The following is a 13,900-nucleotide window of genomic DNA, read 5'->3' as shown; positions in this document are numbered from 1 at the left end:
AAAAGAAAAAATGGCCAATGAAGCGAGGTAACAGCTCTTTTTTCACAGCCGAAACTACGATAGTCGGTCCACAGCATACCCATTTTACTAATATCTATCACACGACTACTTTATCTATCATAAAAATTCGTATATTTTTTCAACTATTTAAATGTAGGCGAACGGATTCGTGTCGCGACAATGTCCTTTAACACTAAGACGATCAATTACGAGCTCGTTAAGTTGCTAATGTGAAATTTTCACGCAAAGGTAGTGTCGGTGGCTCGGTCGATTGGCCGAGCTTCCCATCACTCAGATTAAATCATTTTGGCGCTCATAAACCAAGCAGAGCGGAGCTCCAAGATGTCGCCGATTGTTTAAAAAAATTCGTTCAGCCTATTAAGTTACACACCGCACTATTGCTTAGTAAAGCAATAGGTCTCTCCTGGAAAGTTAAATTTGATATTATAGATTATCAGTGTACAGGCGACGTATAATATCTGCTACAATGCGTTAAGCATATTCTGTTTTGACTATCCGATAGCGAATGACAGGTTGCAACATATTAACACGACTGAATTGAAAATCAAATGTTGTCAAGAATAGGCGGCTGTAAACCATGGTCTCTTTCTAATATCACGAATACTGCTTGTCTAAGAAAGTGCTTCGAAAAAGCAGCACCGTGGCTTCTGCAGAAGTCTAAAATCTCCTAGCTAGAAGCCAAAGCACTTGATTACTTGTACAGTGCTCCCCACTGAAAGCCAACTTGACCTTTATTCAGGTCATATCTTAAAATGTCAAACCAGTGATAATCCCGCTTATTGTCGGCACCCGCCTCGCATATGCGACTACTCACAAGTTATCACATGTGGTCATTTATACTCGAACCATCGTGACTACGCGTCGGCACGCACATTCTGCTAGCCTTGTATATTTTCAACGCGGTAAATGGAGTTAACGGGAAGAAACACAACCATATCGCCATTCGATGCGAAAGGTGCCATCCTGTGAATAGATGTATGACTTGTATATACCACATACTTTTGTTGCCTAACAGGCGAACTTTATCGTGACAAAAGCGTAATTCGTTGCGGGAGGCTCTTTGGTGTGACTTGGAAATTAATTTGGCAGCTTGAAGTCTTTCGAACGCGGTAACTAATTCCCGTTCTCATTATCGGCAGCCCCATCATGTATCGTAACGAACGATTAATTTTCTTTTGGCAATGCTAGTCTTGGCGGTCTATAACTTTGGATTATACCTTGTGCAAAATTTAAAGAACGGTGATAGCAGTCGCACTATTGCAGAATATGCTTTGCTAAGCTCATGTTATTATTAGAAAAGAACATCCCCTAACAGATGTCCGATGGGTTGTTAGAAAAAACATGGCGCTAACGGCTAGCCCGCCTTCGGCCGAGCTTATGTGTCCGACCGCTCTCCATTCGAGGTCACTCTAATGAGTGAATTTTTATACGCGTTGCGTTATAGCCGTCTTTAGGGGCTTGAAAGCTTTCTCATTCTTCATCCACCATGTCTATGGTGGATGGAATGCGCGTAGGACGTTGCACGGACTACGAGGTGGTAAGAGATGCTAGCAGGTTATAACGGGGCACTTTTTGCTAGATGTGACAACGGTACCAGTCAACCTACACTGATTTAAGTGAAGGTGAGGTGCCTCGATTGCTTCACGTACACGACGTGCAGAGGAAGGTTCTAAGTAGCTGAGAAGTCGAAGCTACTAAGGGTAAATTCTAAGACTTGAGAATAGAAATACAGTAAAGCTGTATTGATATATTGAGCTCTTTCGTAACGATCTACTATCTACTGGCTTCACAATAATAATAATTAACTGTGCAATGCGCCTCCTTGCGAATCGCCTAAGCGTGTCTTGTAACGATTGGCGGGGCTGATTCAAATTTTAAATAAACCAATCAATATAACTGATGTCTCATTGCACCAATATTACCAAATTTAATAATATTGGAACTATTAAGTCAAAATTGATAAGGATAAAATTTTGTACTTCTTTACTTCTTTATCCTATTTGAAATAATATTAATCATTCCTCGCATAGGAAATAATATTTTGTAACGGGATACCCCGTTACATCTCTCTGCCCTTAACCACCACTTAGAATAGAAACTGATGTGGAGAGACTAGGAACTATTACTATGTCTTTCCCGATAAATTTTTGCATTATCGGTTTCTTATTAAATAACTCCAATTTTTCGCGGTATTGATTTTGTTCAAAATCAATTTGTTTGCGCATGGTAACGAAACTTGTGCGCGTTGCCTGTGATGCAGCAAAGGTGGCAGCTGCACAGCTCAGTGCAGCTGCTAGCGATGCAAATTTTTCAGTAGACGCATTAGCGTCTACTGCGAGGAATAGACATTCCTACTCCAATTGGAGGTGACTGGTATCTACTCCCATTGTAGGTAACTGGGCGGTGTCGGCGTCATCGCCCGACTAGGTTGCACCTGTTGAGGCCTCCGGATCAACCGGTTCCATGTCCGTTAAACCTACGAATTCTAACGTGACAACCAAAGAGGTGATGACGAAGTTGTTTGTCACTTGTCTGACCGTTTTAGTGTGGAGTATAATTCTGGTGATGTCAGTGTGCATCACCAGGAGCGAAGTGATCTTAAAGGTGATGCTAATATGCATCGCCAGGGAATAGCGATTCTAAGGATCACTCCGAGAAAAATGTTAGCGTTAACGTTAACATGAACAATTGGAGTGGGACCGCAATATTTTGCGGTTCGCTCCCGAAAAGAAGTCCTGGTTGCCCTCGGAGGGCAACCTGTCTGCTATCACCAACGATCGATACCATATTCCGTTAATCGACTCATCCAAGCTTCACAAGCCTGGTGAGGACGAAACGGAATTTTTTCATCGATGCCTTTTTCCGGCACCAATGGTAAACATGTAAGCGGGCACAGGATATCACTCCTTTATTCAAGCTTGGGAAGCATTCTATAGAATGTGCAAAGCTATCGACCGCGAGGCATGGACGCTACAAGCTGCAATGTTTATCTAGAGAGGCAGGGTTACCTTGCCTCTCATGGGGGGTCAAATACCCATGCTGCGTTCAGGGTCCCCCTAAGGATAATCCATGAGAGACCATCATTGGAGGACGCTCATCTCTTGTAAGATGCGCGAAGGGATTGATAGCTATAATCCCATACGAGCGCGGGAAGCGAACGTTCTCTAATCGACCCTCTATCAAGAAGGATGGGTCTCGTCGTTCTGTCGAACGAGACCCGAACGTCCATCATCAGTTAGGAACAAGGTTCCTTACTATCATGCAAGAATGAATATCCTTGCCATCAAACGGGACAATTCGCTCGAAGCCCTTCACCTCACGGTAGTTCGAGAAACGTTCGACAACGAGACGTTTTTCACCACTCGAAACCTTTAATGGATGTAGAAGAGGAGGAAAATCGGGTTCGCTTCGTTCGCCGAACCCGAGTCAACACCGTGACTTGGGTCACGTCCTCCATTATTTACGGGAGGACATTGATTACAAGCGATCCCGTCGTCGCGAGTAAGCGGTGCGGGTCGACAATTTTTCTCATAACTAGTTGAAAAACTGTGCGCAAGTGGCGGTTGTTCAACTGGCGAACGAACGGACACACTAGCCCCTTCAAAACGATCTGGTGACAGATCATCAAAAGATATCGTCCTTGGAGGATGTTGTGGAATTCTGGTTTGCGAAAACAAGACTCTGTCTCGAGACTATCATGCTTTAGCCCGGGGCTATCAGGCTTTGGCAGACGCCTCAGACCGTGCCGGTACCGGTACCGAAAAAAAGCCTCGCACTGGTGACACGGCCGGAGGCGTCCATCGAACAACGTAGGATGCGTACGCATCCTACAAGGCAGCTTGGTCGTGTACGCATTGCCTTGGCGGTGCAGTACACGAAACGGGCCGATATACTTGGGCATTTTTATATATATCTGCCCACCGTAGACAGTAGAACTTAATCGTTAGCATTAAATGAAAGGATGTTTGCTCTTCAATTTTTGTCAAAATTCCGTTTCTATCGGTTCACAGCGATGGAATCATGTACGAAACGGACCACTGATTCTCTATCCAGCAGGAATTCTCTTGTTGACTCGGGTTAGTTTTTGTCTTCAGTGCGACCGGTGCGCACTGCGGAGATGTCATTCTCCTTATTAGTGAGAGCATAATTGCTCTTACTAATATTACTGCTTTCGATGCTAAGCTATTCAGCATCGTCATTAAAGTCAGTAATAGAATTATTGCTATTACTGAGTTTTCTGATTACAATTTCGATTGAATCAGCATTGGCATCCTTTGCATCGACTGTAAGGTCCATGCTTGATAAGCAGGAGCTAGATTGCTCTTTGTTCGAGCAAATTCACCCCCTCCCGGCCTTAACTTACAGTTGCTATCAAACAATCTGGGTAAGCTTAAATGGCGTAAGCCGTTCACGAAAAACGGTGTATGCTTTGGAAAAGCATGCACTGAACTGTTGATTGCAAATTCTACCATCGGTAAGAACTCGCTTCAACTCTTAAAAGAGTGGACGTTTCCGCAAAGTCTCTTCGCGGATAAGATTTGCACATTTTGTCTGACCATCTGTTCCAGGATGGTCAGAAGTTGATATTTTCAGCGTGTTCCAAGTGATTTGAACACAGATTGCCAAAACTCCGCCGAGAGCCGGGGGTCTCGATCTGAGACCAGTTCACGGAGTCACCCATGGAGAAAAAATTTCGTGTCAACAAAGGCACGAGCACAGCCTCTGGCTGGGATCGACCGCGGGACTATAGCAAGATGTGGCATCTTGATAAATAGTCAACAAACACAAGAGTACTGTTATTTTTGTGATCATCTTCGGGAACTCCGAAGACGAAGTCCATTGATACGGACTGACAACACCCTGCCGGAACAGGCAAAGGTTGTAACGGAGCACGGTATAAAGCACTGGGCTTAACCCGTTGGCAATCTTCGCAATCGCGCATGTACTTGCGGACGAAATCATATTAGCGCGGCCATCTGAAGTCGCGACTTAAGTCTTCTCTTGTCTACGATGCCCACTTATTGGTGCATCTTGGAACTTAAACATGATGCGCAAACCCAAATCATTATGGGTTGAGATGACGACACGAGGTATGTCGACACGAGGTGTCGTCAGAAATGGTTGTGTCATACAGTAAACTATTGCGTGTTGTGTATCGATCTGTTGAGAATCGATACGATTTCGACAATCCTTTTAAGTGTTGATGAGATGAATTTAACGGTAATCCATCTACCCTTTAAGCCTTGCCTTCTTGATAGACTCTTCTAACGTCGTCAAGTAATGTTGACGACGGAACACTTATTGTTGCAACGGTGGGCTCATGGTCACTGTTGGTTGTTGCGACAGTGGGCTATCCTCACTGTTGTTTTGCGCAGCCAGCTCAAAATTGGACCGGCGCGAAAGAGCATCAGCGACGACACTAAGTCGTCGTGGGTCATAGGCCACGGAGAAGTTGAACTCCGCAAAGAAAAACAACCATCTCGCCATTCTTTGCGAGAGGTGTGGACTGTTTTCGGCCGTGCGTAAAGACGCATGTTCCGTATAAACAATGAACGGTCTATATCCCAAGAGATTGACCCTAAACTTAGCCAGTGCGTATTTTATGGCAAGGAGTTCTTTCTCGTGCACTGGGAAATTGCGTTCAGCTGATTAAAGCTGACGCGATTGATAGCAGACGACGTTCTCTGCGCCGCCTGTGTCATTTTGCATTAACGCACAGCCTATTCCAAAATCGCTGGCGTCACAGACCACATGAAATGGTCTGTCTTGGTCAGCAATCGCCAGGATCGGCGGTTGCATCAAGTTTGCTTCATATCCCCAAAAGAACGCTAACAATTATCGTTCCATGTCCACTTTACAACTTTTCCTTCAAAAAAGAAGTAAGATGCATTGTCATTTCGGCACAATTGCGGGAGTATGCTCCGCTAAGCCGAGGAATTTTCGAAGTTAATTTACAGCGACTGGCACACGCCAGTCCGTGATCGCCTTAGATTTTTCTGGATCAGGGCGTACACCGTAGTTAACGACGATGCACCCAAGAAGTGGTATTTCGCTATCAGCGAATATCCACTTCTTGAGATTTGTATACAACTTATGCTTACGCAAAAGTGCAAGAACCTCTCGGACGTACTTCAACGTCCGACATTCCGTTCATGTCTCTGCTATCAACAAAGCCGTCATCAAAATGGCTCGGTGCGAAACGCCGCCACGACTTCAACACATTGGTCACACATCTGTTGAATGTTGCAGGGGCATTACGAAGTCCCTGTGGCATACCTAAACATTTCCATAGCATTCCCCTTGGGGTTCTTACAGCTGTGAACGCAGTAAATTTTTCACTCATAAGGATATGATAGAATCCATTCATCAGATCCATTGACGAGAAGATAGAACTCTTTGACATATCCTCAATGATTAAGTCTTGTCGTGGTATCGACGTTTGAGCCGGTACCGTTGCAGCGCTCAATTCATTGACCGCGTGCACAGTCCGCCACCCTCCTGTTGCTTTATGCACACAGAAGGTCAGAGAGCTTGGTGGGGAGGTTGACTCCCTAACATGACCCGCCGCTAAGAGATCGGCAAAGGAGTTATCAGTTGCTAATACTTGCTTATGAGGCAGTGGCCACTGTTTCATGATACAGTATTCCGAACTTGGACACTTTTGTCAAACGATGATCTGCTGAGAACCCGTTCGTTCTTAGGAAATACTATTGCCGACTGAATACAGGCCACGCACTTGTCATATGTGACAAGTACGCAGATCTGCTTGACTTTGCCATTACGCAGATCTGCTTGACTTTGCCATTACGCAGATCACGCAATAACCGTTTCGGTTCTAGCGTTGGCAGTTTATTTATCTCCGAAGTGAACTTCGGAGATGCAATCAGATCAAGTGTATATGGGCCTACACTTGATCCATTGTTTACTAAGACATTGATGTCTCAGTTTCCTCTTTGGCTCTTATGTCCAAACGTACATGAAAAAACCTTTGACTACAGGTTTCTGAAAGACTTATTCCCGCAGATTCTTGAGACCCTTTTACTCAAATTCATTTGATGGAAACTCCCCTCCCTAACATCATCTAGCTGTGGTTGCGCAACCGCAGCGAGATCCTGTACGATCGACTCTCAAGTCGACTAAGGACTTTCGCACTGTCTATTATAGACAGGCGTTTCTAATTTTCTTGGACGTCGCTTTTCAAGCAAGTATCCTTGTTTCGTACTACTTAACTTTTTCGAGTGGTCAAACTTCGAAGCTGCCTGTGCTTGTGCACAGCCACTTCACAACGGTGGACCTTCGACGCTGCCTGCGCTTGTGCACAGCCGTCGGGATTTAAATTTACAGTTTGATGGGTATTCACACTGAGATATTGTGCAGTCGTGCAAGCGGCCGACCCCTAAGTGGGGCCATCATACTCACTCGACGGACATCCACACGCTTGGGAACGCTCCAAGACGTCCGTCAGATGGCCATCTGATGAACGAGAGCAGACATCGTCACGGCTTGATGCATCCAGCTTATGCATGGCTCGTACTTTCTGCGCCATAAAAAATAATCCAAGAATGACACCAAATTTGTCATCTGTATCAGCACGATGAAATCATCATCGTATAGTTTTCCCTTAAGCGTGTATTAAATACCAACAACACGTTTCTATAATGTTTTAGATGCGCAAGTCGCTAGGCGCACTGTCATCCTCATTAGATGGATATCGCGTTCAATGAATTTAGATCTGCGATATTTTAGGGATATCGTCGAATGAAATTGTTGCGATTTCGCAACAGCGTTGGGTTCCCGTCCTCCGCTGTTCCTAGCGGGAGGCCGATTGTTTTGCTCAGTGTTTCTAGGCACTAGCCGTGGGGCACTTAACTCGTAGGCGTAGTGGCCCGTCTTTAACTACCGCTGCATTTCTTGCAATTGTTTATGACTCGAAGAGCAAGGTTCCTCGCTCTTCACATACGAGAGGTCCATAGAATCTGGACCTCCATTTTCTTGTCGTCTTGGAGGACAAAAGGCTTCATAATGGACGAAATCTGTTACAGGTTGAAGTTCTCCTGTTCCGCTATAAAGATCGCTGGTCCGAGCGAGTCTAGTTCAAGCCGGAACAGATGAGTCTTAACAGGACTGTCTGGAAGACCTTCAATAAACACAGTTACCTGTGTTTGTTCATTTATTGGATGACTCACGATACAATTGACCAGGTATCGTGTAAGCTGGGCATTAGAGTGAATGTCACGCTTGCCCTGCTTCAAATTCAGGAGCTCGGCTCGAGCCCCGAATTCGGCACATGGCGGCTCAAATGTTGCCAGAGCCGACCCAAAAATCAATGGGTCGTGAAGCTAGAGACCTAAAGCCCAAGATTTGACATTTCCTGCTAAGTTGGACATGCCAAATTTCACTTTCGTCGTTACTTCATTGACGCGGCGAGCCTTAATGGCTTCGTCTTCTTCGACGAACCATCTTAAAAGGGAGTCGCCTTCGACTGCCTTAAGCTTAGAAATTTAAATCTTTAGGCTTTTGGTTCGACGAGAAAGCGTCAGCCGCTAGCAGGATGTTCAAGAACCGAGTGGAACTGCTTTTTAACAGTTCCGCTCGGTTTTTGAAAATCTGCGTTGAGATAAAGCAAGGTTTCTTTTTCCTGGGCCCAGTCGAGTTTATAGTGTATGAACTTGGCTATGACCGCATGCTGTTCATCTGTGTTCAGAGTGAACAGCATGGCGCCAACGGCTGGCCCGTCCACGACCGAGCTCATGCGTTCGATCGCACTCCATTCATGGTCACTCAAATGAGTAAACCTTTCACGCGTTCCGTTATAGCCTTCTTGAGGGGCTGGTAAAAAAATTAAAGTTAGTAATAACTTAATAACATTCATCCAACATGTTCATGTTAAATGGAAAGTGCGTAGGCCATTGAACGGACTACGAAGTGCTACCAGGTATAACGGAGCACCTTTTCCCAGTTCTGACAGCAGTACCAATCAACCTACACTGCTTACAGTAAAGGTCTGGCAATTACTTTACGTACACGACATGCAAAGGAAAGTTTTAAGTAGCTAAGAAGTCTTAGCTACTAAGTGTTTATTTTAAGACTTGAGAATAGTATCACAGTAAAACTGTAATAATATAATAAGTTATTTCGGAACGATCTACTATCTACTGGCTTTACAATTTTAATAATTAACTATGCAATGTGCCTCCTTGCGCATCGCCCAAACGTGTGTTGTAACGATTGGCGGGGCTGATTTAAACTGAAATCAACCAATCAATATAACTGATGTCTCATTGCACCAATATTACCAAATTTGATAATATTAAAACTATTGAGTCAAATTAATAAAGATAATAATGTTGTACTTCTTTACTTATTTCCTCTTATAGAAACTTATATTTATGCAACGGGACACATGCTGTCAATACTAGCAAAATATTGTCCCGTTACAACAATAGCTTCATCTATTTTTAAAACGTGCTTACCATACAAAGATCTCATTAATGAGATATATTTAACTTCAATATTTATAGAGCTTAATCGCTTTCATTCACTAGAAGAAATTATTTGCAAATGCTGTAACTGCTTCTGTTATCAATAAAACCTATCTGGCCTGTGGCGAACATCAAATTAAAGAAGCACACCACACCTAAAGCCTTAGTCACAAAATAGTCGTTCCGTGTGCTATTTTTACACAGATAAATAAGAAATTTGATACAGTGATAAATTGCTACACGAAATGCGATACCTTTCAAATTTGTATTAATGGATTCTGATCATTTTTTCTTAACTTCAAGTGTACCTACTCTCTTAAGTAGTCATAATCACGAAGCCCATCGCTAAAAAGACGTTTTCTACAGCTCTAATCACTGTCAGTTCGGCATTTAAACGTCATACGTTCACTGCGATGGGACTAAGCTTCAGATGCTCGAGCTGAGCTGCACAATACGCGGGTAGCACGGCAGTGTAAGAAAATCCACCATCACGTTGTCGGTAAGCACCTTGCCCATAATTTCGCCACCAAGCGTCCACTTATTGCCCGCCATGAATTTTTGCGACCTCTTGTCGACGCAGTCTTTTAGAATGTCCAACACCAGTTGCTTCGTGACAGTCTTTCCTTCAATAGTCTTACAGCCGTGACGAATCCATTGCCACACTTGTGCACGCGAAATTTCAGCTGTTGCAGCATCCTCCATCTTATTGTGCAAAGGGATGCAGCCGCTGCCGCGTAACCAAGCCTCGGTGTACACAAGCGACACGTCAATATTTTCCACGAGACCCTTGTATGTAATTGCCCCCGTTGGAGGTTCAATAAGCTCAGACGCGGTAATATCATTGCTAGCCTCAGGTACAAATGAAATCTGATTCGGGCCCGACATTTTATCAAACGCGTCCATGGCGATCTTTACGAGGCCAGGGTGTGCAACCCATGTCCCGTCATGGCCTGCAGCAACCTCGCGCGACTTATCTTCCGAGACAGCAGTCATGAATTTGTTATTAAGCTCAGGATCATTTTTCACTGGGATTTGAGCAGCCATGCCACCCATAGCATGAGCTCCACGACGATGGCACGTACGGACGAGCAGCTTTACGTAAGAGGCCATAAATGGTGTGGTCATTCCGACAGACGAACGGTCCGGAACCACAAACTTCGAATGGTTACGTAACTTTTTTATATACGAAAAAATGTAGTCCCATCGGCCACAATTAAGACCCGAGGAGTGGTTTCGCAGCTCGTACAAAATTTCATCCATCTGAAAAACGGCCAAAATGGTCTCGACAAGAACCGTTGCACGTATCGAGCCCTGTGCAATACTCAAATAGCCCTGAGCGGCTACAAATACGTCGTTCCATAGCTTCGCTTCTAAATGGTGCTCCAATTTGGGTAGGTAAAAGTAAGGACCAGAGCCTCGCGCCACTAGTTCATGCGCGTTGTGAAAAAAATAAAGTCCAAAGTCAAACAGTGAGCCAGACATAAATTGATTGTTCACTAGCACATGCGCTTCATCAAGGTGCCAGCCGCGAGGACGCACCAGCAAAGTGGCCACGTTTTCATTCAGTGCATACTTCTTTCCTGTGTCTGGATTTGTGTACGATATCGTCTTACGCACGGCATCCATAAGATTAGCCTGACCATCTACCTGGTTATACCATGTGGGAGCCGTCGAATCCTCAAAGTCGGCCATGTAGCACTTGGCGCCAGAGTTAAGAGCGTTGATAACCATCTTGCGGTCCACGGGGCCCGTAATTTCGACACGACGGTCAGAAAGATCGTTAGGGATCGAAGCGACTTTCCAGTCGCTAGCGCGTATATAAGCAGTCTCTGGTTGGAAATCTGGCAGCACGCCTGCATCTAGCTCCTTCTGGCGCCGTACACGGGCGTCTAATAGCGACTGGCGGCGCGGCTCAAACTTCTCGTGGAGAAAAGCGAGGAAGCGCAGCGCATCAGGCGTAAGCACACGGCGAAAAGCGTCTGGTACCTGGCCAAGAACACGGACGTTGGCAGCGTTGATATTAAGCTCCGACATTGTCGATTAGTCGGAGATTCGAAGATTTTAAAGTGAACGTCAACGAAGAAAACCGTTGTGAATCGGCGACTTCAACGTGAGTTCTTAGCCAATAGGCGCTCGAGAGTCGACGTAGCCAGTGTCACGAATAGCTTTGCAGCAGAACATCATTCCTTCTTTTCATTAATTCCTACATAATATGGACGACTGGAAAGTCGTGTTCAGTCAATATATTGAACTGACCAAACTCGAACATTAGATAAATATCACATTTTTTTGTCGAGCGTACTTAACAAGATGTATTTGGTGCTTGCGCATTCGTGCCAAGCACGTTGCACCACGAGCTTTCTGCTTGACATTCTGCAAGATGTTTCGAAAATCTGTCCTTGCCCTGGCGCGTGCATGCACGCAGCCTCCATCTACCGTCACACCATCTTGCACGGCTTCTTACCGCCTATCGCGCTGCTTTAGCTCGGCAAAGCAGACTCAGCGCCACGTGATTGCCGCGTTAGTGGTCAACCAGCCCGGCTGTTTGGCCGAGATCGCTAATTTATTCGCTGCTCGAGGTAGCTAAACATATATATGTATTTATACAAGTTACGGATGTATGCAAAATTAATTATAACGCTGTGGTGTAGGCTACAACATTGATAGCCTTGTGGTGGGCCGCACAGAAGTCCAGGAACTTTCTCGCATGACTGTTGTCGTCAATGGGACCGCTCAAAGTGTCGTAAATGTACGTAAATGGGAAACGAAGATGAATATTTTGATCATTAATGCGTATGTAAATTTTAGATGAAGAAGCAGCTCGAGGACGTCGTGTACGTGGCCGTGGTCAACATTTTAAGCAGCATGGACGCACAAAAGAGTTTTGTCGAACGCGACCTTATGCTCGCCAAGGTTTCCACGGCCGGTGCGTCTTTTAAACTGCCGAAAACTTAATAATAGTTATTATATACATGTTAAACGCTGATATGCTGCTGCTTGCAGAGGAAGGATCACGAGCGGAAGTGGTCGAGCTGGCTAACCTGTTTGATGCCAAAGTTATTGACGTTCGAGCTCATCAGATAATGGTGCAGTTAGCCGGTACTCCAGGACGCATTGAGGCTTTTTTGGATCTTTTGAGACCGCTTGGCATCACCGAAATCCACCGAAGCGGTGTCATTGCCATGGCCCGCAGCACCACTGTAACTGACAACCTTGGCGACCTTTCGACATTTGAGGGTGCTACTCGCACACTTTTAGATAAGGCTGACGATGATGAGATCGATATCTCCCGCCTTCCGCCCGGTTAGACATTTCGTAGGCTGCTTGTTCTTGCAATGCTCCAAACCAATATTATGTTGGAAACACGGTCAACGAAATACGATGATTTTCGGAAGCACTGATAGAGCTTTTTCAATTATTTGGCTGTTGCATATTCGTACAACAAACTTTTGGTGATAAATACAACTTAAAACTACAAAATTTGGCTTCAGATAAATACGCCTTCTCAACGACAGTAGCGCATAGCACGGCAGTAAGACATTCGCGCTAGCACAGCAGTGTGACATTAGCGCTTTGTAGGTCGATAAAAGCTCGAGATTATAGGCTAGTATGACAAAAGCGTCTTGTAGGCGTTATACTTGATGTATGGCATTTTTTAAGAACTAATGCATGAATGAAATAATTTTTCGAGTTTTCAAAATTCATAAGGCTTATGAATATATTCATTCCTGTTATATAAATTCTTGTAGAGAAGTTTAAATAGAAGTTACGGTGTGGAACTGCATATTTAAGCACGTAAATTGATACCTTCCTCCATCGTCTTAGGGACTGCATTCTAAGTTAAATCAAGTACTGCTAAAAGCTGTAACTGTAACGGGGTGTATCGTTACATGAAATTAACACTTAAAGGTTGTTAATTAATATATTATCTAAAAGGTAGATAATATTAGCAGGATATTACTTTATTTAGTAATATTCAGAATTCTTATTCATAAATAGGTATAGGCCATTATATATATTTACTTCGCAGACTAATCAGCTGTAGGAGTAATCAAAGAGAGAGTTACAGATAACATAAAGATAAGAATTCAATTACATGTTTGGTATTAGATTATTATAATTGAGTTAACATTTACAAAGATAGAAACTTAATTATATTAATACAGTTTTCATTTGACCCTCTTTAAGCTAGTTACCTTAAAGAGAAGTCTTCCTCTGCACGTACTAGTGTACGTGAAATAACGTAAGGCACCACTCGCAACTGAAGCAGTGCGAAGTGGACTTGTGCTGAAACAGTACAAGTCAGTCGTGCCCCGTTACACCTGGTAGCACTTTGCAGTCCGTCTAAGGACCACATATCCCACATCTAACATGGACATGTTAGATGATAGTGGGAA

General features: G+C 44.2%; 2 protein-coding genes across 2 annotated transcripts; one reads left to right on the top strand and one right to left on the bottom strand.

Moving 5' to 3' along the window:
• Positions 1-9,929: 9,929 nt before the first annotated feature.
• CCR75_009663 (uncharacterized protein) lies at positions 9,930-11,537 on the bottom strand (the record flags this gene model as incomplete). Its single annotated transcript, XM_067967702.1, has 1 exon — positions 9,930-11,537. One exon carries the CDS (start codon positions 11,535-11,537, stop codon positions 9,930-9,932), a length of 1,608 nt encoding a protein of 535 aa, XP_067814717.1.
• A 161-nt stretch (positions 11,538-11,698) lies between these two features.
• Positions 11,699-12,983, top strand: CCR75_009664 (uncharacterized protein). The gene is made up of 4 exons (XM_067967703.1): positions 11,699-12,082; positions 12,155-12,252; positions 12,312-12,429; positions 12,507-12,983. The coding sequence occupies exons 1-4, from the start codon at positions 11,884-11,886 to the stop codon at positions 12,809-12,811; spliced, it is 720 nt and encodes a 239-aa protein (XP_067814718.1). The 5' UTR covers positions 11,699-11,883; the 3' UTR covers positions 12,812-12,983.
• The last annotated feature ends 917 nt before the right edge of the window (positions 12,984-13,900 follow it).

The sequence above is a fragment of the Bremia lactucae genome (genome assembly GCF_004359215.1).
Source record: "Bremia lactucae strain SF5 chromosome Unknown BlacSF5_NotPlaced_200_SHOA01000120.1_2678225bp, whole genome shotgun sequence".
Lineage (NCBI taxonomy): Eukaryota > Oomycota > Peronosporomycetes > Peronosporales > Peronosporaceae > Bremia > Bremia lactucae.
This window is presented reverse-complemented; position numbering and strand designations above follow the sequence as displayed.

Excerpts from the sequence above, each read along its gene's own strand:
- CCR75_009664 (XM_067967703.1), top strand. The coding sequence starts at position 11,884 with ATGTTTCGAAAATCTGTCCTTGCCCTGGCGCGTGCATGCACGCAGCCT. Across the intron at positions 12,253-12,311 it reads CCGCTCAAAGTGTCGTAAAT|ATGAAGAAGCAGCTCGAGGA; the intron begins GTACGTAAATGG and ends TGTAAATTTTAG. Across the intron at positions 12,430-12,506 it reads CGCCAAGGTTTCCACGGCCG|AGGAAGGATCACGAGCGGAA; the intron begins GTGCGTCTTTTA and ends TGCTGCTTGCAG.